General features: G+C 36.0%; 2 protein-coding genes across 13 annotated transcripts in view; one reads left to right on the top strand and one right to left on the bottom strand.

Moving 5' to 3' along the window:
* FBXO8 (F-box protein 8) overlaps nucleotides 1–3,209 on the bottom strand; it is an 18,612-nt gene extending 15,403 nt beyond the window's left edge. For 2 of the 4 annotated variants that reach the window (XM_075149322.1, XM_075149323.1), the window contains exons 1-2: nucleotides 3,032–3,117; nucleotides 29–272 (exon numbers count right to left, since the gene is read on the bottom strand). The gene's annotated coding sequence lies outside the window, so the exon portion shown is untranslated. Of the gene's footprint in view, nucleotides 1–28; nucleotides 273–3,031 lie in introns of all 4 variants that reach the window. The other 2 variants (XM_075149321.1, XM_075149320.1) reach the window with 2 other exon arrangements.
* On the top strand, nucleotides 2,975–22,791 carry CEP44 (centrosomal protein 44). 9 transcript variants are annotated; one of them, XR_012673514.1, is made up of 13 exons: nucleotides 3,334–3,439; nucleotides 4,619–4,817; nucleotides 6,989–7,138; nucleotides 7,753–7,900; nucleotides 8,872–9,018; nucleotides 9,991–10,098; nucleotides 11,502–11,636; nucleotides 12,004–12,213; nucleotides 15,121–15,190; nucleotides 17,275–17,402; nucleotides 17,663–17,700; nucleotides 18,514–18,626; nucleotides 21,577–22,791. XR_012673514.1 is itself a non-coding variant. In XM_075149314.1 (12 exons), the coding sequence occupies exons 3-12, from the start codon at nucleotides 7,050–7,052 to the stop codon at nucleotides 18,569–18,571; spliced, it is 1,131 nt and encodes a 376-aa protein (XP_075005415.1). In that variant the 5' UTR covers nucleotides 2,975–3,210; nucleotides 6,236–6,351; nucleotides 6,989–7,049; the 3' UTR covers nucleotides 18,572–19,759. The 9 variants fall into 9 exon arrangements, 8 of the variants coding, with proteins under 8 accessions (XP_075005415.1, XP_075005420.1, XP_075005414.1 ...); XM_075149314.1 differs by lacking the exons at nucleotides 3,334–3,439; nucleotides 4,619–4,817; nucleotides 21,577–22,791 and adding exons at nucleotides 2,975–3,210; nucleotides 6,236–6,351 and having other exon boundaries at nucleotides 18,514–19,759; XM_075149313.1 differs by lacking the exons at nucleotides 3,334–3,439; nucleotides 21,577–22,791 and adding an exon at nucleotides 3,117–3,210 and having other exon boundaries at nucleotides 18,514–19,759.

Below are 22,791 nucleotides of genomic sequence, written 5' to 3'. Positions count from 1 at the left end.
TCTCTCCAAGGAGAAGGAAGTTACTCACCTTCAACCCAAAGGAAGATCACCAAGCGTTGTTACAATAAAATCAAGAGCTATTAAATGAATCAGTGGTAGGTGTGCCAGAATTGGCATTTGGGACTACAAGGATAAACCCATCAAGTCGCCTGCCTCTCCAACTCCAGCTGCTGCTGCTATTGCCCCTGCTGAGCAGGCAGAGCATACAGTGATGTGCTGTGAAGAATCAAGCTAAAAACCAGTTTGTGTGGGTAGGCAGTAACAGCCAAGGGCTGGAAGGAGGAGAGAAGACTTTACTAAGGGATGAAAAGAGCAGATAAGGAATATTTCTGAGTAAATAAAACATTTCAAAAAGGGCTGCTATCACCTAGCTAGAGAATTCAATTAAGATAAAGTTCCCTTTGCTAGGCATTGTACATGAGCTTGTTAATTACTTAAGTACAGTACTTCGTAAACAGATACCTCTAAATATCTTGGGTGGCTTCAACCAATTCTTGACCTTAGCCCTGTGAGTAAATGGAACACTGCCAACATGGCATTACACCTTCAAATTTAGAGGCTGTGTTCACTCTCGGAAGATATCAGATGATCTGAATGACTGAATAAGAATGATCTTTTAATTCAATTATGTAAAAAATTTAGGGTTTTGAAAGAAGCAAATGTACACATACACATGTAGATGTAACTCAAATATAATCTGCACACTTTCTCAGTGTAGCTGTTATGCAAAAACAAAAATAAAATCTGCCTGAAAATATAGCATTGACTCTAAACAACATGATAAAATAGTGAAACAGAAAAACACTAGTTTCAGGGACAGAGAGAACCAGGAGTGAGGGCTTGTAATTCCTCACCATTATTTCAAGTCCTTACCCACTAAAGTAATAGAAATCAGCAAGAAAAAATATGACAACATTACAATATTAAACCTTACATTTTACAAAAGACGAAATGAGAGAACCTATTCTATGTACAGTGTGTAAGTCAAGTAGAGAGAAAGGAAAGTTCTGTTAAATGCAGAAATCTGTTTGTTGAGGTAACTTTTTGTAAGACAAATTAAGGAATTTATTTTGCTAGTATTTTTGCCATATTTTCTGACATTGGTTTATATCTTATAACAAAGCCACATTTCTATACACATTTGTTAACTCCCAACTGTTAAAAATCTTCTGAAAATACTAATTATTTGGGCATAGTTTAAATAAAAGAAAAAAAAAAAGGAATAACAGGAAATTCAAGGCTCTGAAGATCATTAGGAATCATATTGTGACAAGTTTCATAATCATAATACACCAGAAAGACGAGAGAGAAAGACCAGCAGCATTATCAAAAACAATTCATAGAAAGGCTGTGCCCAGCCAGTTATCAAGTAAACTTTATGCTATCAGGTAAGCATCTGGCAATTTATATTATCTTTCGAACCTCTTCAAAGTCAGATTATCGTTCTGTTCTACATGCACTACTTGTAAAGAATTCGGTAGTGGTCACAGAGGACCAAGTTCCCCTACTTAGCCCTAAACCAAATATCCAAATTTTAGTTGCTAGTTTAGTATCTTTATTGCAATATTCAGCTAGAAATTCCTGTTCACAAAATACATTCTATTGAGGAATACTAAGCTAACAAGAATATTACCAGTTCTTGTTGGTGCTCACAGGGTTTTTCTCCCCACACAAAACCTAACTGCTAGACATCACCAACAACATAATCACTTCTAAATTATTTAACACTAGAAGCTCCAAGACAGAAAAAAAATACTATGTCGTTCAAGAAACTAGCCTTCTTATAATGTACTCGCATACTTATACAGAAGATATCAGTGCAGAAATCGTTTTAAAAGTCTTTTTTAATGTAAAAAATGATAAAATGTATTTGCTATTTTTAGTACCAATTGAAGAAATTTCAGAGAAGAAACAAAGTGAGAGACAATTTAAACCATTCTAGAACCAGCTGCTGGAAATCCACAAGCTTTAGTATGTGTATAGCTATTCAGCAGTTTACATGCCATTTGTTAGATCACATCTTATTTTCCACATCACACAATTACTTTCAGCTTTGTAGTAATCCAGGATGAATGCTTTGAGAACTCGTAAAACAAGATGAGTAAACTCATTGTTATTATAAAGCCCTGTAAGTAATGGTGTCCAGAACTATATTTTTAAATTATTTTGAACATACATCTTCAATCTCCAGATACAATAAGCCACTCAAATGTATGTTTCCAAACTTCCAATTATGTAACTTTATCTAAGAATTAAAACCTCTTGATAGCTTGGCTGTAGTAACTACCACAGTAAAAATAACAACAAGCTTGTTTATAAATTGCTGATCTTCTCTGCCTCTGTCTGATATCTATCAGAGTCTGATTTCAATTTTAATCATGTCTTCTTCATGTTACTTTGTTACTGCATAATAAATTCTTCTGCGGTGTTGAACAGCATGATAGGATACTCAAAGCTAAATGTAAGCTGGATTAATGCTGTATTGGTACTGGCTTCTGCTTTATTAAATAAAACACAACACGCACTCTCAATATAAACCCCCTCCACCTTACAGCAACCGAGCCCTACAGCTGCGGCTTGACGACCACAATTATCCTAACAGGAAAATGTTCCTTCCTTCGATATTATCGACCCTGGAGCTTCGTTCACCGCGGCTGCATTCGTAACCGAGGCCTGCTGATCCCCCTAACGCGACAGCCTTTCAAACTGGACTCCAGGCAATGACGCTGGCGGTTCCAGAGGCACAGCCGGTCCCTCACACCCAAGGCCGCCCCAGCTGACGGGAGCGCCCTCCGCCCAGGGCCGCGGCAGCCCTCCCGCCGCCCCGCGGGGCTCCGCAGCCGCCCTGCTCGCCGCCTCCCCGAGTCACGCTTCGGCCGCCCCCCCCTCGGCGGACACCGGCGGGCCTGGCCCACGGGTGCCGCCCCCGCGCACCATTGGGCCGCCTCAACGGCCCCGGCTCTTGATTGGATGCGCCGCCCGCCCGTCCGCACCCGCCTGCCCCGCTGAGGAAACCCGCGGGGGCCCGTACCTGTGCGAGTTCGGGTCCTAACCGCCGCCGCGACGAGCCCGGCCCGAGTCGGTGCGTGAGCCTCGCCGGGCAGGAAGGAGCTGAGCAGCCCCCGGCGGCGGGGAGAGGCGGCGGGAGCCAGGGAGACCCCTCGGGCACGCAGGGAGCCTGCCGCCGCCGCCCCGTCTCCTGCCTGGCAGGTTTGACGTTTGCTGTTGTTGCTGGAAGTGACGTCACCGCGGAGGGACGCGCGGGAAGCGGAAGCGGCTGTCGGCTCGCGCGGCGGCAGATTCAGTCTGTGCCTGCCGCCGGTTGGGAGTCGCTGCGGGCCGGCGGACTCCGGAGGAGAGAGAGCGAGGCGCCCGGCGGGGAGGGGCAGGCGGCCCGGCGGGGAGGGGATTCCCGCAGCGGGGGCGGCCGTTGGCGCGGGTGAGCGTCAGGGTCTCTCTAGGGGCAGGGGTTTGTCCCCCCATAGGGGCCGGCGGCGCGGGACGGCTCCGAGCCCAGGGCCCTCCCCCTCCTCAGGGACGGCGAGCCCCGGGGCGGGGCGGGGGAGGCCCGGTCTCCGGCGGGTCTAGGGACGGGGAAGGGCGGGCGGAGAGCTGGCCCCGGTCCCGCTCTTGCGAGTTCGCCTCAGCTCGGTGGCGCGGCCCCGGGACCGCAGCCGGCCTTGCCCATGGCCGGGCCACGCTTTTTTTTCTGCCGGTGTTTGGATGGCTCCCAGGGCAACGGGCCCGCGACGCGCGGTTCCTTCAGCGGTTCACTCGTTTGCAAGTACCCTGTGTGCTTGAAGCCCGTCTATTACAGCTGGCACGATAGCGAAGTGCAATATTTGTCCTTGACAAATATTTTTGCATCTCTGCATAATGGTGTGATTCCCCCCCTGCTCCCCATCCCATGTAACAGAAGAGTCTAGATACAATTTGAAGAAATAAAAAGTCTTTTTTATTAGACATTTCAAACACGGTGTTTACAGTGCTAAGATACTTCGTAACTTGCATGGGGTTTTTTGTGGGTGTTTTTTTTTTTTTGACATTCGTTAGTTCTTTGAATACTATATGCAATTTTGAGAGTTGTTCTTTAAACCAATTGCAGCTCTAGGTTATCATCTCTTAAAACTTTTTTATACCTGATTTTATTCTGGATAGCAAATGTTCTGTAACTGTTTTGTCATGAATTCCTACCGGCAAAAGCTATGTGCCACTTTTTACAGTGTTCACCTTCCCAAGATGTTGAAGTATTTTCTACTAACTTAACTCTGTTATTTTTATGATCTCTTGAGCTATTCAGTTTGTAGTGACAGTAGTTGCCAGTTTTTGCATCCAGACGTCTGGTGTAGAAAGGATTGTTGATACTTTTGGGAAACAGCCTATATGATTAGATGAATTCCTGTGAGAGTGTCTTCTATGAGTATTTGCATTGTAGATTAGAGCTTCAATTTTATGTCAGACCCTTTGAGACTTGTCTTGAGATCTGGTTAAATTGGCAAAACCATAGGGTGGATCACTTTGTAAGGTAATGCAGGGAGAATAGCTGCCTCAGTTTCCAAGCGCTCGAGGTTAAATTGTCCCTAACCTTTAACAATGAGTGTTGTGTACTTACATTTAGCATAACTAATAACCCAGAACCTAATGATTGAAGAGGAAGAACCTAATAATTAAATAGGAAGAAAATACTTTAACAAGGGCAGAACACACGTGAAGATCTTCATCTTCTTGAAGGTTGCTGATTTAGACACCATAGAGGCACAAGAAGGAAAAAAAAAAACACAACAAACTGAGACCATTCTGAGTGCAAGCTTTAACTGGTGGGTTTTTGTTTTGGTTTTTTTTTTTACTATAAGTGAATCATAGAATAATAGAATCATTTAGGTTGGAAAAGACCCTTAAGATCATCAAGTCCAACTGTAAACCTAACACTGCCAAGTCCACAACTAAACCATGTCCCTAAGTGCCACGTCTACACGTCTTAAATACCTCTGGGAATGGTGACTCGAAGTCTGTGGTCCAGAAGTTCCTTTCAAAAAGACTCATTGCTTTAATGAGTAGGACCAAATAACAAAGCTGCAAACTGGAGTACCCATCAGACTTGATTTCTGACAAGGCTAGACATAATATTCTTGGAGTGTTTGGTTTTTTGGTCTGAGTCTCATGTGTCAGCAAGATATGATATAAAATTTTGTATCTTGAGAATATCTCTTCATGTATAGGCTATCAGGCAATGCCTCTTCACTGCTTGGATTGGTAGGCTTCAAAGTACTTGTTTTCTGGCAAGAAAAGAAATTCAGTGAAGGCAGTGACAGGCAATTATCTCCCAGGTTCTAGCAGAAAACTGAACAGTAAATTCCTGTTTTAAGGCTTTATAGCTGAACTCATTACTTTTACTGAGGCTTTTGGGGAAGTACTGTAGAGGATTAAGCCAGTCACAAGCAGATCTCAAGGATGTGAGGAAAGAGAACTTTTTTTGTGAGAAATATCAACTTTCTGTACTTCTGTACTTTTTCTTTTAACCGACTTTCTCCTTTTTTTTCCCCCCCTTGTTTTTTCTCTAAACCATTCAAAAACCACTGAGTTTGGCAGTTTGCTAATAGACTTTCTCAAGTTCTATCAGTCTGTTCAGAGTGCTAAAATGCAGGCCATTTGGTTTCATTTGTGACTTTAGAGCTGGGCTATCATCCAGTCTGTGCTTTTAAAGTTTTGTGTTGGAGAATTAAGATTGGTTGCTTATAAACCAATTAATATACAAACTAATTAAAAAAAAATACAAATTAATATGCTAAATTAATAGACAAACAGACAGTTGCAAGATAAAGTAAATAGTACTCGTAGGCTATCTCTAAATAGAAATGTTTTTTGAAGCAATGGAGTGAGGGGCAAGGTTCTTTAAGATTATTATTAGTACTGATATTTGAAGGTACTGCTTCGGGTGTTTCTTTTTACTATCTGCCAGCCAGGGGGAGTTGCCAGTATTTTTAGATCTCTTACGGCAATTTCCTTCTTCTCCCCCCAACCTCTGCCCCCCCACGGCCCCAGCTCTTTTTCCTCCATTTGAGAATTTACTAATCAGTTATGTTTGGTAAAATGTATTAAAAGTGTGAGCTTCCTGTACTTATTTATCCATTTGATAGATCTAAAAACTGATTTGAATGATGGTGATTTCATGCTTTGCTGATTCTCTTTTGTTGTCTTTTTTTTTTTTTTTTTCTTCTTTCTTTCTTTCTTGCAGTCTACAGTTTCCTTGCAGGATAGTTCTGCAGGGACAAAGGCACCTTTTTGTAGTTTGCACCGAGTCCTTAGATGAGTCTCTTTCTTCTGTGAAGCAAAGCCCATAATAAATTAAAAGTGAGTTTTCAACTTGTATGTTACAATGCAGAACTTAAACATGGATCTTTTGGTTATCATCCCAATAAACTTGCACCTATTTTGAAATATCTACACAGTCTGTTACCTCCTCCCCCCGTGAACAATTTTAAATGTATTTAATGGATCATCTAAATAGAGAAGTATTGTCTGTGATGAGTTGCTAGTCCTGCCTTCTGATGTTTACACATCCAAACATGGCTTTTTTGGCCAGTGAGCTTGGGGCCAGGTGAAGAAAAGAATAAGAAGCATTTTAAACTGAAGAATGCAAAAGGTTTTCACTGCTTGTGGAGTTTCTGCTCCTTTGAAACAGTGAAGAAACTTGTTTTCACTCAGTTTTAGTGGATTTAGCCAGCCCTAAATTCTTATTATGCTTTCAGATATCTTTATCTTTAAAGATCTTTGATGGTTGGTCAGATTGAGGATTACTACTTGATCCCATTTAGAATGAATGAAGATGATGACATATTAATTGGTATCGAGTCCTAGCTCTGTGCTGTATTGTAACACTTTGGAAATAGGAGTGTCTGGAAAAAAGGAGCAAAAAGCTTTGAATTTCAGTGATAATTCTATTGCATTTTGTAATTTTTGTGTACTTTTTGTTGTTGTTGTTGTTAAGGAGGAGAATGTATTATATTACATTTATTTCATAATCTGGAAGAAGAATAGCATTTGGAATAATGGCAACAGGAGACCTAAAAGGAAGTTTAAGAAAAATAGAACAAGGACTTCGCTTGTTAAATTATCCAAGAGATGTGGATTATACAGTGTAAGTGGCAGTGTGAATAAATTTATGCTAATACATGATGGCAGCAAGATGTGTAAACAAGATATGTGTAAATATTAGCATTGCACCCAGTGATGAGTAAGCAGAGCATATGTCTGTGGGAAGTTGGGGTTTGATACATGTGAACTGGAAGATAAAAGGATGCAGTTTTGCTGTTCTGAGCAATCCTTGGAATAACCCTGAAGTGTATCACTATCTTGCTCTTCTTTCTTCTGCTGTTTTTCTCTTTTCTTTGATTAATCTCTCACCTTTCTAATTTCTTTGTAAGTACTAGCAAAACTTTCTTCAGGAAATTTCATCCTATAAAGATTAAAAAAAAAAGGTGTTGAATGTTGAAATGGAAATGCTGGTGGGCTTTAGACCCGACAATGTTAAAATTATATGAGGGTCACAAAAACGCGTTGTTTGAGCATTTTACAGATAACAGTAAAGACTGCTGAATGAGATATGCCTGGAAAAAAACCTTAAAATGAAGGAGATACTTGGGTATAACATGCTGGCTATATTAAAACACCTTTCAAGTTAAATGTTTGAATTCATATAATGAAAGGCTTTTGTTATCTTCTACTGTGTAAAATACTTTTGTTTCTCAATAGGTTAGTAAAGGGTGATCCAGCTGCGTTTTTGCCCATCATCAGCTATTCTTTTACATCTTTTTCAACTTATGTAGCAGAACTTTTGGTAAAGTGCGATGTGGAACTCACAGCAAAGAGTGACTTGCGTTTTATTGAAGCTATTTATAAGGTATCTGTCTTCATGTTCTTCACAGAAGAGACACAGTGTTGAGTGTGGCCTCATAAAAAATAAAATATCTAGTATGAATTTTACTAAAAAGTGAAAATTTTTGGCAATGAACGTGAATTGCAATTGTAGTAAGTCACCATGTGGCAAGTGTTTACTTAGATTTTCATGAAAATAAGGCTGGATGTTGTTAGCCAAATCTCAATTTTGAGACAACCGCAATCAGTAATATTATTGTGTTTTATGTTAGCTGTGAAGAATACTGAAATATTTATTACACAATAGGTTTTATAGCAGTGACCTTAGAAGAAATCATAACCCGTAAAAAATGACAGCAAACGTCAATAATTGTAATGAAAACACAATTAAGAAATAGTTATTTTAAAACACCATGCAAAATTAATATATAAAGTCCAATTCTTAATAGTTTATAAATTGGAATCAAATCAAATTCTTAACTGAATGAAAATAATTTTGAACTATCCTTAAAAATATCCATGAGCATATTTTTATAAAAGGTGGCTTGATATATTAATGAATACTAGCTTATTCAGACTAGTTTTCCATCTGAGGAGGACAGAGACTTCTTTACAAAGAGGCTCTGTGGGAGCCATACTTAGCCCTCTGGCACATTTGCTGAGATGAATACAACTTTTTATTGTGCGTTCACTTTGGAAAGTTTTTGTTTAACTTTTTTAATATTAATGTCTGCAATAATTTATTTCATGAATCCTAACACTGTGAGTTAAATTTTACAAGAGTGATGCGAATGAAGTGTTTCTGGAAGAGGTATGTTGAAAGTCTAGTTAGAAGAAACAACTGAGAATGTATGAATAACCAAGTGAGAAAAGGTTTAACTGCTGAAGTGCAGAACGAAAGAAAAGATTGTAGAAAAATAAGAACCTAAGCATGCCATTTCTACAACAAATTGCGTGGTGATTTTGAAAGTGAAGTAAACTCTTATTTTGTTGCAGCTTCTTCGAGATCAATTTCAATATAAACCAATTTTAACAAAACAGCAGTTTCTTCAGTTTGGCTTCGCAGAAAGAAAAATGCAGATTGTTTGTGACGTTATCAACTGTGTGGTGAAAAAACATAAGGAATTAAGTAACTCGAATAAGGTACTGATTAAATGGTAACTTTATTATGAGATAAGTGTCTTCTGACATGCTTGATGCTGCAGGTAGAAGCTGAAGACCAGTTTATTTGAAAATGCAGCATCACTGATAGGCAAAATAGGGTGAAAATTAGTATGAAGTTCCATTGTAAGATGCTTGAGTGCTATCAGGTATATGAAAGACACGAAGTTGCCAATGCGTCGTAGTATAAAAAAAAAAACTAGAATGAATATAAATCTGGTACTTGGTGTCTTTACAGTAAGTGATATATTTTCTTTTATATTTCTCAGCATAGTGAATGTTTGTGTAACTCGGTAGACTTTGCAGTTAGATTTAAAACCAAAGCAAAACCGTCTGATATGTTGAAGTTCTGGTAACATTTAATTTAAACATGACACTTGTATTTGTGTTTCAGTGGTATACATCTCAAATCTGATTATTTTCATTAATCATATTTGTTTTACATTGGTAAGGCATTATTTTTTATCAGTGTATGCTGTGTATCACTGTATGCTTTAATAAAAGGAATTTTCAGTCTTCATATTTTACAGGTTTTTGTTTCATTTGAGTTTATAACAGTCTTCAGGACTTCTGTATGCTTCATTTGACACTTTTGGGGGCATAACTACGTTTTTTTCATATTTGTTTGTCTTTCAACTCTGGTACAAGTTGTCTTTTCTCTTCACAACCAGCTTTCATGCAGCCTCACATAGGCGTTAATGAGTGTATGAATATGTCATTCACTTCAGATCTGTTTTCTCTGTAAATTTGGGTCACACTTAATTTTTTTTTTTTTTTAGACATTATTGTACTGCAGAGGTTTAAATATGTTTGTGCCATGCAATATTCCTGCCTGTTAATCATGGCAGAAAATGGGGTGTGTCATCCCGTCCCCATGCTGTTGTGTCCCTCTGCTCCGCCTGGCAAATATTGCCTGTGTTAGAAGCATAATATTTTCTCCTCTTTGTTTCAAAGGTTAAATCCCAAACAAGGAAAAAACTCAGATCTTTTAAATATGAAGTCTGGTCAAATTGTGATAATGTCCTTACTGATCCTAGTGGCAGTGCTCTGAATTCCAAACAGGTATGAAAACAGTTTTTATGTTGTATGTCTAAAGGTTAATCTCATTTGTAACAAGTCATGCTCTTTCTGGAATATGTGCTTTCATTTAGGTTTTAATGCTTGATCAGACCAGTTGTGTGTGATGTGGGTTTTTTTTGTTTTGTTTTGTTTTTTCCAAAGTGTGGTTGGCTGAAATACAGAGGATATTGCTTCTCTCTTTTACTGAGTAGTTGATCTCAAAGTCTTGGTGGTAATGATCTAATACTGTTGTTTGCTGTTTGAATTGTACCTAATGGAGGGACAGCAATGAAAATGAAGATGCAATTGGAAAAAGAATATACATCCTGTTTGGAGATTGAAATGTGTTTGGCCTAACATTGCAATGTTTTCAATGTAGCTTTCAAAACACTTTTTGCTCTTTTGTCTAAACTGTTCAGCAAAGATTTCTTAATGTAACATTCCTCTTGGCTTCGGTTTTACAAGAGTAACACTTGATCTTACGCGTTACGCTACTCTTGGCCTGTGGAGCAGACAACTTTCCTAATATTTTCTGCTAAAAGTAAATTTGTACAAAACTTTTAGGACTGTGACTGCCCATTAAATGTTGGTGATTTCTATTTAAAAGGAAAATATTGTTCTAGCAGAGGAAAATTTCACAAAGAAAATATTTGGAATGACTTATCTGGCACTTCTGGTTGTTGAATGGTAGAACTGAATGGGATATATGTGAGTGTATTAAGAATTCCCTAGAAGAGGAAAGTTTCAGTTTTAGTAAAACATCTAGGAATCTGTAAGTGTTAAGATGCTGCATAAAACTAGTAATTGTGGATTCTTAATCATTAGGTAGTTTATTTTGTTATGTGGCAGGTAGTGATCATAGGACTTGATCCACCTGGAAAGAAAGGCAAAATTTGTCTCATTTTGTTCTCTCTAAGGGACGCATTCAAAGGAAATGAAATGTGTAGCTAGTAGGGCTATTTTGCTGATAGTTGTCAAGGAAAAGAGAGAGTTCTAATCTTCCTAGTTAAACTTTTTTTTTTCCTGAATGTTTGAGTGGTGTTTTTGATGTTGGAACTGTCTATACATATGTTAATACAGTGAGATTCATACCTCCCAGTCCACACTTAGAAATCTAACAACCCTTACAATAAGAGAGGACATTAATGCCTCCATTACTGTTTATGGAAGGGAACTAAGATACACAGTACATATGGTAAAGTGTGCACATATTTGTTTTACAGTTCTCTCATGTCTATATAATATTTTAAATTGAACTGCCTGCTGTTGCTTTCGGTGTTTTGCAACGAGTTGAGATAAGATTGTCAGATTTAAATAAATCTTCTGTGTCAGTTACTTGGCTGATGAATTGAAATGATCTTGTAATGAATAACACCAGTGAATTTTTTGGTTTTTAACATGCTCAGAAGAAGCCTCAAGTAGAACGGCATTCAGGAAATGAAGTTAGTGATGACCTTCATCCACTACCCCTTCCAGCACAGGGAGGTAATGAAGAAGAATTGTACCTAGATCATGATGTTGTGGAAGTTAAATGTGAACAAGTAAGAACTTTTATTTTAAGACGCTGTCCGCGTGTATTTGTGACTTTTCTTACAGGGCTTTTCTAAAGGGATGAAGGTTTTAAAAAGATAGCTGGATGCTCCTTAACTATAACGAATAGATATATAATAAAGTTGAAAAAAAGTCGGTTAAATTGTACTGTCCTTTCAAGAGCCAGTTCTGTCAACAGTTTCTTTAAAAGCTGAATACCATGAATAGGCATATTATCGCAATTCTGAAAAATAATTTTCTAATGTAGCAGAATGTGGTTATTGAACTTGAGGAAGATTCTACTTAATTTCATTGATCAAATGATGAATCATATCTGTTTTGAAATTCGAGGACATGTGTTCTTATCCATATTTTCAGGTCATAGAAGATAATTGTCAGATTGAGTCCCTAAAGAGTCAGCTTGCTGACTGCCAGGAAAAGCTTCATAAGCTAGATTGGATGGAAGATAAACTACATGTTTTAGAAGAGAGGCTGAAAGGAAAGGTGATCATAGATGAGAAGGACTGGAATAACTTGTTGAGTCGAGTTTTGCTTCTTGAAACAGAACTGTTGTTGCAATCCAAAAAGGTATGTTAACTTCTGTTTTTCTTCTATAACAACAATTGCCCAGACACAATGTTGTCAGCCTGTTTCTGTTCTTCCTGCCTCCTGATGTATGCTTTTCACTACTTTTAAAGACATGATCTGAATAGAAGTGCTGTTTATGGAGTTGGTGGTATTTTTTTCTTAACTGTTAAATTCTCTTGCTTTCTCATGCTCTATGAAGCAAAGCTTTCCATTGGAAATTGTTTCCTTGCGGGAACAGCAGGTGTAGCTAAGCCTATTTTCATTAGTAATGACTGTGTGGGTTTTCATTTCCTAGCAAACTTGTAGAAGGAAGCTTTTGAAGACTCTTAATTATGCTGTCTTTGAAAGCTTAATGTTTCTGTAGTTGAGAATTTCATCATGCTAGTGACACATTTAAGGGTTTCCTAATTCTGGTCTGCATTATTCTGAATTTCTTATACTGGCCTGCAAATGTTATTGTTGTTGATACAGTTGAATATCTATTTGTTGTTGATACAGTTAAATATCTATTTTTTAATTCTCCAAACTCTAATTAGATACAGATATTCCCTTTGGAAGATTAAGTCTTCATTGTATAAAACTAACATTGACAAAAACAGATGACATGGTCAATGGAAAATACAAGGTTAATGGAAAAGTTAATACTTATTTTAGTCCTATTCTAAGTTTGTGAATCATTGAAATTTGTAGCCTAATCAATGGTCTTTCTCTTTTTTGCATGCCCCCCCCGCCTTCCTATTTCTTGTCCAGGATGTTCATTGCATTTTTAAATGCGTGAAGGTGCTACAGTTGTGATGTGGCTACAGTTGGCATATTTGTCAGAGCAAATCAAGTATTTTGTTGCATTAAGACTCTGTATTATTTTTCATGCTGTTGAAAGGTCCTTGTATGCACATTATATAATTTGATATATGTGCACATGTAAGTATTTTCAGATGCAGTGAACCATATTATCAATTTTGTGATCACATCCTTAATTTCAAAGTGTATTTGTATATGTGTCTCATGTGTATCCTTCAGATACTGTCAGATGCTTTCCAGAAGTTGAAAATGATTGTGGAAAATAGTTGATCAGTGTTACATTTTTCTCTGTAGCTGTGAAAATGTTGAATTTACTTGTAACCAGGAGCTCTGAGTGTATTGCTGGCCCTGCAAATTTGAAAATGTAGCTAGGTCTTGTATACAAGACCTTTTTTTCGTGTGGCTTGAAAGTGTGCTAGTTATGCAAAGTCTTGAAATGGAGAAGTGTTCAGACTGATCACTAGGTTATTTCTAAAGGCTGTAGCTCAAATGATAAGGATTGACATTCTCAATCACTTTTTTTTTTAAACACAGTTTCAGGTCAGTAATAGTTCAAGTGATTTACCATTTGAAATCAATTTCTTATGGATATTGTAATTTAATTATCAGTGGACATATGTCCAAATAACACCACCAATGACAATGTTTTCTTCTGCTAGCAGTCTCAAGAGGCCTTCAGCTGAACAGCCATAGACAGTTTTGCTCCTGTTTCAAGTGTATTCTCTTCAAGAGATAGTTGCTGCATTTATGACAGTAGCAGCACAGGAAAGCTTGTGTTTCAGACTAGTCTTGTTCTTTTATTTCTGTTAATTTGGTTTATTATTACTTCAGTAACATGTTTATTGCAGTTGTTCAAAGGTTTGGAATAGTATTTGGAAAATATTTGGAAAATACTTAGCATTAGTATCACTCAAAAATTTCCAGTAAGATAATTATATTTCTGTACTGCATGTTTCTGAAAGAAGTCATCTGCAGAAACAAGTTTGAATTTAGTTTGTGTGTGGCATTGTTGCTTGTCTTTTTTCAAAGCAAAAGAAGCTTTTTTTTTTATATTGAAAAAGAAAAAAGTCTTCAAAACACTAACTTTTTTGCAATAGGCGTTTGAAAACTGCCAAGAAAGAATCCTTTGGGCCAGAGAATTGCTGCTTCTTTGTTTCATGAAATTCCATCCAAGTTGTGCTTCACAGATATAGAAAGAATTCAGAATTAGTCCTTTCTTCTTACTCTTGCATTTTTCAGGGAACTTTTGGCATCTAATCAACATAGCAGGAACACTCTAAGATCTGTCTTGCACTGCTGCCAAAGTAGCAGCAGCTGTGCGTTTAGCTCTGGGAAAGTCTGAAAGCTACCAAATCCATTTCAATGAAAGGAATTGAGCAGGAGGAGTCAGTGCAGATATCTTCTTCTTCTTTTAATAAAAAAAAAAAAAAAAAAAAAAAAAGAGGTATCCATTATTACAGTTTTTTTCAGCTTCTTCCCACACAGTACCTACTATTTCTCTGTCATTCACTTATTCAGGTGTAATATTCCCCTGCTAACTGATATAGTTACTCCAGTATATAAAGTGATATACTTTATCAAAGGCTGAGATTTCAAATCATAATGATAACTCATTGGTGAAAAAAGTTTAGATGTTGTTTATGAGTGTTGGATTTTTTTATTTTGAAATTAGAAAATTGAACTCAAAAACATTTCTTGTTAGTACAACATTAATTTTTTTCCTTGTTTATGAACAATCTTTTTTAAGCTAGATTGAGTTAAACTGAGAACCTTTCGTAAAAGAGCCCTCTCTCATTTAGGAGCCTGGGAAACCAGCTTGAAATACTGTTGAGTTCTAAGCATTTAAGTGGAATGAATTTCAGTTCATCTATAGGCTAATTTTTTAGGACCAAGGAGCTGCATTTCTGAATATCAACCAGAAGTAGAAGGTACACTTATTTTGTTAAGGTAACGGCAGCCAAGATCAAGATGTAATTGTTAGCATAGGCCAAGAATGGTCTGATTGTTCATTCTACTCATATCTAAGTTACTTAAATATATTTTTGTTCAGTCAAAAGATGATTTAAACAGGGTGTATGGCTAACATGCAGTAAACTTGTATTTCAGAGAGACTTATCTGCAGAGTTCAGCAATATAAGTCAAGAATGTACTTCTAGTAGGATTCCAGTTTCTCCTGGTAAGTATTAATGATTTTCTTTTTAATTAACATCATATGCTGAACACTTCTTGCTGACCTTAACTAAAATAGTGTTTTTTAAGTAGACAATTGCAATTTAGTGACCTCTGAATTTAAATACATGCTGCAAATTAGAAATTAACCTGCTTGTCATTTCATGTCTGTAATTTATTCTTTAGAAGCTTTTACTGAAGTAGTTTTTAAAGCATTAATGAAAATGCTTTATGAAGCATTTGTTTCATTCATTAATGAAAATGATAATGAATATAGCATAGTAATTAATAGTTACAAATAACTACTAAAAATCTCAAAGATGCAAATTTAATTAAGGTGCTATAGCTAAAGCTGTGAAAAACAGTAACGTTAGTTGCACTTTAAAGCAGTTATGATAATGTTTTAAAAATAAGCTATTCGTAAGCACAAAAGAAATTATATTTGCTGCCACGAGTTTGTGATAATTCAAACAGTGTCACATTTATGTTTTTTACTTTTAGAATGAGGCTCAGGACAAATCAGGGATTTTTCATTCATAATCCATGTTGTTTTTCGAATCGCTGCTGAACATTCTCTATAGTTTCATCCCTTTTGAAGCAGTTAGCAGCTATCCAACTAGCATTTTTGCTAAACTTTCTTATTTGGAAGAGCAAGACAAAATCTTTTTCTTCCAACTTAATTTTGATAACGTACAAGAAGTAAATGAAACAGCCTTAAGTGGAAAAGAAATTAAAAACATTCCCCAGGCCATAAATAATTCTTCTCTCTTCCTCAATGGTAGCTCTTTAGTCCTTACCTTGCATCATTCTCTTTATTAATTTGGCCTATTTCCCCTATGGCGGGTGTTATTCCTACCACCAGTAGTAAGGAGGATATTCTATTTCCCATTCTCACTTATGACGCATTTTTGCCCAGTGTTGGGCTGTTGCATTGAAATTAAAAGGGAATCTCGGTAATCCAGTTTCCATGGAAATTAAGAAGGCAGTTTCTTGGTTATGTCAAGGTTTGTTTTAATTTTGAAGTCTCAAAAGTGGGGCCTTCTTTTTGCAGACCTTAAAAAGCTTGCAACATATTTACTTCCTTTCATAAGTTTGGTGGTATGTTACTGACACTTGAGGACTTCATAGTCAGCAAGCAGGCTGATGGTCTTTAAAAGAGAATTTTCCTATTTTCAGAGTTCTGAAATTCTTCTGAATTCATTATTCCTGTTTTTCTAAAATATAATTCAGGAAATTTTTGGCATACAAGTTTTGCAGCCAGTCTTAACTCTTATATCTGAGGTGTACAGTACTCGGAATGCTTTGATGCTCTTTTTGGTTGTAGTACTGTTCAGGAATCACAGCTGTACAGAAGAAACACTTTTTAATTTTAATTGATTAAAAATAATTTAGTATGATTTTAAATACAGAATAGTGTAGCTAAACATGTTCCAAAGGTATGATCCATAGATGGTGGCCTTACTGAAAATAAGGATATGGGAACACTTTTTCTCTTTTTCTACTAAATTCTCTTCCCTGACAATAGTATTCTGAAATTGCAAAGAGTATCAAAGCCTTCCCAATGTAGAAGAAAAGTCTGTTTCTGCTGAATGGATGCTAAACCTATCCCAACGGGAGGAGAGCTAGGGAAACAGCAAGAGCTTGATACAAATTTTAAGCTAAACAAGGTGGTGATGATTTTGTATATATTTCTGCTGCTTATAAGACAGGTTACTTACAAATTAAAGACATGTTTGAACAGGTAGTTTACAACAAAAATAATGTAAACTATTTGAAATTACTTTTAAATTTTGACCCAGTAATTAGACTTTCTTAAGTGTTGATTTCACTGTAATCAGGAGAAAGGTAGCATTGCTAGTAATCTTTTTTAAATTTGTCTTGTGTATGTTATACATAGTATACTGCACTTACCTTGTTTTAAGAAAATGAGAAACCTATTTTGGATCCTCACCAGTAGCTTTTCTTTTTCCCTCTCTAAACAATGCATTCTCTTCTATTATTACATACTGTAAATCAAGCTATTTGATAGCTGACCTTGCAATAAGAGAGCAAAAAGGCAAAGGTGACACAAAAATGAGTATTTCTCCATAGATACAGAGAGGAAGGAGGAGATGCCAGAAAGTCTTCATCAGTTGTCTGGATATAGTTCACTGTTACCCACAGACCCATCTCCCAAAGCCATGACCATTAATTCTCATGGTCTGACAGACATTTCAAAGGTAAGTAAAACTGGCAAATGCTTAGTTGATTTCCTTTCTGAGGTCAAGAGAACAAGTAAGCATTAGTTTTAGTTGTATATCCTACTAGTGAAAAACAAGGAAACTATGCAAAACTACAACTAGGTCTGTCTCATAAAAATCCTTTTGATATGTAAACAGTGCTTAAAATCACATTTTCTCTATGATTTTTTCAGGTGAAAGTCCATCTGAAGAATGTTAGCTTTGAAGAATTCACTAACTTTGTTGCTTTTAAATTGCAGGAGACAACAAGACAAAGAATGGAAAGGATAAGTAAAATGTAAGTAATAGGAAAGGGCAGCAGGAATTCATTTCCCAGGAGGGAGTTGTCCTGGACTAAAGCATATAGAGAACGTACATATGTGTTCCAAACCTCAAAGGTCTCTACATCAGGTGTGGCATTTCCTTATGACTCCACTGGATAATAAATCCACTTACAGTTCTGTATTTGTGGGATGAGTCACTGTTTTGGTTTCTAAAAAGCAATAGAAAGCATTCTTAATAGTATTAACTAGAGATTAAAGAGTGTTTAGAATCTGGTTGACAAGGAATAGTAATATTATTTATCTTCTGATAGGAATTCCCTGGTACTTGCAGTTTTCTTCCTGAAAAATAACTACAATATCTTAACTCTGTTTTTTATTATTTAAGGAAAAGTAAAACCAATTTCAGGCTAAGCATTGTGAGAATTGTATTAAAGGTGTATTTGATACCAGTCCTGAGATCTGTAATGAAAATTTTTTTTGTAAGATATATTTTTATTACACTTGAAGAGAAATGCATTGCTCTATAATGTTTCTTTAGCAAGAGATTTCTATCCAGTAAGTGCCTGGCCTGAAAAAAGCTGTAGCCTTTTTTGTGATTTAATTTTATTGTGTGGGTTACTTCTTTCTTTATGTATACTTAAGGTTTATTGATATGTGGTAGGCATTTAAAATACAAGCCAATTGCAGAGTTAAAGGGCGTATGAGAGGAAACTTAAGGTTTCATGCTGCTTGTTAGTATTTTGGATTCATTAGAAAGTTAAAGACAAGTCAGTTATTTCTTACCATATTTTAATAAGAGTGTGTGTGTAAACAAAACTTATTTTCAGAATTGAAGAAACCTCAGAATTGTTGAAAACTTCAAGCAACAGCTCTGAGAAGACCTGAAAGCACAGGTCTTCAGACCTGGTCTCTGTAGACTTACGGATATCAGAACTAATATGTATGTTTGTACAGCATTAAATTTTTAATATATCAAATTTGTAATGATCACCAGTGCTTTTATTCCTTTGAATAAATATTTTCTAATGCATCTATGTACTGATTTCCGTCTCCCCGACCCTGATTTTTTGGTTTTAAAACTGTTCATATAGCTTCTCCCCGACTTTTGTAAAGTGAAGTCATTAGAGCAGCGTATTTTTGTGTTGACATTTGTTAGCAGTGTGCTAAGTAATATGTTTTTTAAAGTGTAGGCTTGAGGACCGTGGTTTACATCCTGTTGGAAACATTCCAGCTGGGACTTGCATATTGCACCCAAGAGGCTTTCTTACATACCATCTTGCCATCTGTACTGTTGAATAAGCCTTAATGAAAACTTAAATACACAATTTTAAATATGTACCTTTTTTGCTGTTTTTTTTTAAATAGAAATTTTCATGCTAAGCTGGAGAGCACCAACACATTATGGCTTCCATTAACACTGACAAAGTGAGGGTCAGTTTGATCCTAAACACTAAAACGTGCAAGTGAGTCCACAGACTTTGACTGCAAGAGATGTGTTGAGTGTTTTAGTGCTCTTACCCAACACATTTTAAGACCAGCAGCACAGATGGAGACCATCCAGTATACAAAGATACACAACGTTTTTATGATTTGAAGCCGTATTAAAATTTCTCTTTAGAGATGTAAGTAGATGTAAGACTTCCATAAACATTATATAATCAAACCAAAAATGTGTGAGGCTTCATAAGATTTATTTATTTATTACTCTTGGTAAATTGGTAGCCTATCATATCAAGGTTTCTTTGTGCTATAATACTCACTTCACTTAAAAAGATTTCTGGAGTTTGATATCACAAAACCAGTGGATTTTTTTGGCAGAGTTTGCAAATAAAGGTGAAAGCAGCTGTTTGACATTATGCTGTAAAAAGTGGTTTATATGTTTTAACAATAATTACAACTTTTTTTTCCTGTAACCATATGGAATGTAAATTGACTTTATTTTACATACAAACAGAAGAACATAAGGTGATCCATTATGTTATAATAAACTTTAGTTGAGGGTTTTTTGACTTTTGCAAGAGAATTTAATTTTCCAGTTGTTTCAAAAAAAAAAAAAAGAAAAATTAAATAAAATTGGAAAGTTAGATGATGTGAACATGTTTTGCACCTTAATTGAAAATAGACCTTGCAAATCACAGTTCATTATCCTAACAATGAAATGAAATGAGCTTTTCTTCTAAACGTTAGACCAATTCAACAAAAAAAGGTGATATTTTCTAAAATAGGACTACAGCACCATCTTGTGGAAATCTTATACAAAGTAACTACCGAATGAGGAAAAAAGTATATTCCTATGCAGTTAAAGTTACTGTTTTAAAGCAGTAATGATCAAATATTTTGAAATATTACCTCTCTTTAAATTTTCCTTTTTGCTTTGGAATTGAAGAGTCTTTTATGTTAAGTAAGATTATTATTTGGTATGGTATTTGATAACGTTTGTGACAGGAACCAGAACAATGAATCTGTTGTTTGTTGATCTTATGGCAAAGATGAGAAGTGTTAGTCAATATAAATGATTCAAGTTACAAGGATTTATCATTGAATGCATGTGATTGATGCAGCAAGTGTTAGAAAACAGGTCTTTCTCTAAGTGTACCATTTAATATCATCTCTATTTAGTACTGCAAAATTGAAAATCCAGAGTTGTTTAACTATTTCCTTCTTCCAGAAGCTTAAATGCAGTGCTTTTCTCTGGATTCAGCCTTTGTAATTAAAGGCTTTGCTTCTCCTGTTTTCAGGACCAAGCAGGGACTCACTTTGATCAAGCTGAAGCCAAGGGTGTTTTACTGTTAGGGCAGTGAAGCTGGTTTTCTAAAGGTCTTCCTCTCACATTTGCTTTCTTTTTTTCAATGAAATTTGGTTTTGGAAGTTAGTACCGTCTTCTGAAAACGAAATATTCCTAGTGCATTCGAACCCTCTTTACATGTTTGAGTTATAATTTTTTTTTTTATTCAGTTCTATCATTGGAAACAGTTAGTACTAGTAACGGTATATGTCACAGTAAAACTTCACCAAAGCAGTGCAATGCTGGGAAATACATGTCATGACTGAAAATAGCAACAGTTTTTGAATAATTACTGGTGCAATGCTACTTCGAGCATTGTCACAACAGTCAAAGCGTTGACATTCTATATGTGCAAACAGTTGCATGGGTGGATCTTGCTGAGTGACAGGAAATGTTAGATACCTTCCAAAACACAAGTTAAATAAATCCAGAGAATATTCCTCACTATAGTTTCTATCATGCCTAGCTCTCTCCAATGACTTGGAAAAAATTCCTGTTATTCAAGATATATGCTCTATGATTATAAATCATTAATTGAACTACTGCTGTTTCTTAAAGCTACTGAATTTAATTATTAGTTTAAAAATATATATTATTAATTTTATAGTTAAGAATTGTTTTGACAACTTTATTTCCTTAAACATCAATAGAATAATTCCACCTTATATAACTGAAAGTATGTATGCGTTATGTGGTATTGTGAAGCATAATTGCATTGAAGTAGAATGCTAGAACTGAAGCTTCTACAAAAATATACTTTTTAACTTGATTTTTTTTTAGCAAGATTCTAAATATATTAAAACTTACAGGATTCCTATTAAGATTTTTTTTTTTTACTCTGCCTTATCTAACATTAGTATGCACTTTAATTCGTTTACTGAAATTAAAACATGGCATAGAAAACATAATAAGGATCCTCTTACCCCAAATCTATAATATTTAAAAGCAGTCTGATAACCTCTTTCAGTTTTTCAGTTTGTGTATATACTGCTAAATATTGTGGAATTCTAGTGCTCTGAAAATTATTTGCAGTTATGATGCTAGAATATATTGTTTATGACGTTACTTTTGATGTTTAAGATCTGATACTTGAATTGTATTGCAGATCACTCAAGTTTGGTTGTACCTGAGTATGAGACGGGGTGAGTTCAGTTATATCCTGGTGTTTATGCCTAACTTGGAATTGTTTTGCATCGTCAGAAGTGTATTCAAAGCTCAAAGCCTTAATTACTAAGTGTGTCCTATTTCTTTATAAGTATATCCAATTTTCTTATGCTTATTCTTGGAGTTCTTCTGTGTGTTTCTGTCCTGGTTTAGTCTTGTATCCCATGTCAGGCTCAATTCAGTTTCTAGTCCAACAGCAAACATGGTGCAGAAGCAGCCTGGACTGAAAATGTTTTCTGAAGTTTTACTTTCTTTTAGATTTTCCTGATACAGAATACTTGTTGTCTCGAAGTCAGTTCCATTAAGGAGAAAAATCTCTCATGGAATTTGCAGAACTGAAATCTAGACTCTGGGGAGGGACATTACTTGTTTTTCCTTCCCTGTCAGTCTAGCAGTGATTAGTAGAGCCACCTTGTTTGAATTGTAATATAAAAATAATTTTGTTGCTCCTTTTTTCTGGTAATGTGGTATATTTATTATAGAGTTTTGAAGAAATATTCCAATGTGAAAAATACTGCATATATATTAAATTTTTTTTTCTTTTGTCTTAAGCTACCAGCTTAAGCTGCTGGTAGCATATAGTGTTGTGACTTCAATTTAGCTATACCTGATGAGAGTGGCAGTTTTCTTCTCTCCCTGTGGAATATCAAATAGGTGATAGTTCATTCAAATGAGCTATTCTTTTTAATTTCTTAAACAAGAGTATGTGTTGAGTTGTGGGGATAGCTGTCTGGTGCCCATATGGCTTCACAGCAAATTTTATATGTTGCTAAAGTTGCTATTACAGCTTGTGATACAACCTGCCTATAAGCCTATTGCTCATATTAAACCCAAATTTTTTCTAATGGCTATTTTGTTCCTTCCCCCTTCTTTCCCTTGCTCATTGGCTTTCTTGTTTCATCTATTGTATCTATTTTTATTTTGTTATAGTAATGAAAAGCTAAAATCAAGGATATGGACACGCAAGTATGAGAAGTGTGTTCTTGTCCTGTAAAGGTTAGTTTTTCTGGAGAAAGAGAAAAGTAAGATGATCAAAATGTATGAGAAGCTACTAATATTTGTGGAATTTACTTAGTTACTTTTTATTAGAGATGCTTAAAATTCTTTAGTAATCATAAGTGAACAGGTGTTAAAACAGCTTTGTCTACCAGCTGCT

The sequence above is a fragment of the Calonectris borealis genome, chromosome 4 (assembly GCF_964195595.1).
Source record: "Calonectris borealis chromosome 4, bCalBor7.hap1.2, whole genome shotgun sequence".
Lineage (NCBI taxonomy): Eukaryota > Metazoa > Chordata > Aves > Procellariiformes > Procellariidae > Calonectris > Calonectris borealis.
This window is presented reverse-complemented; position numbering and strand designations above follow the sequence as displayed.

What these genes read in the sequence shown, in the direction of transcription:
- CEP44 (XM_075149314.1), top strand. Translation starts at nt 7,050, where the DNA reads ATGGCAACAGGAGACCTAAAAGGAAGTTTAAGAAAAATAGAACAAGGA. An exon ending in TTATTGAAGCTATTTATAAG is followed by an intron (nt 7,901 to 8,871) that starts GTATCTGTCTTC and finishes ATTTTGTTGCAG; the next exon opens with CTTCTTCGAGATCAATTTCA. An exon ending in AATTAAGTAACTCGAATAAG is followed by an intron (nt 9,019 to 9,990) that starts GTACTGATTAAA and finishes TTTGTTTCAAAG; the next exon opens with GTTAAATCCCAAACAAGGAA.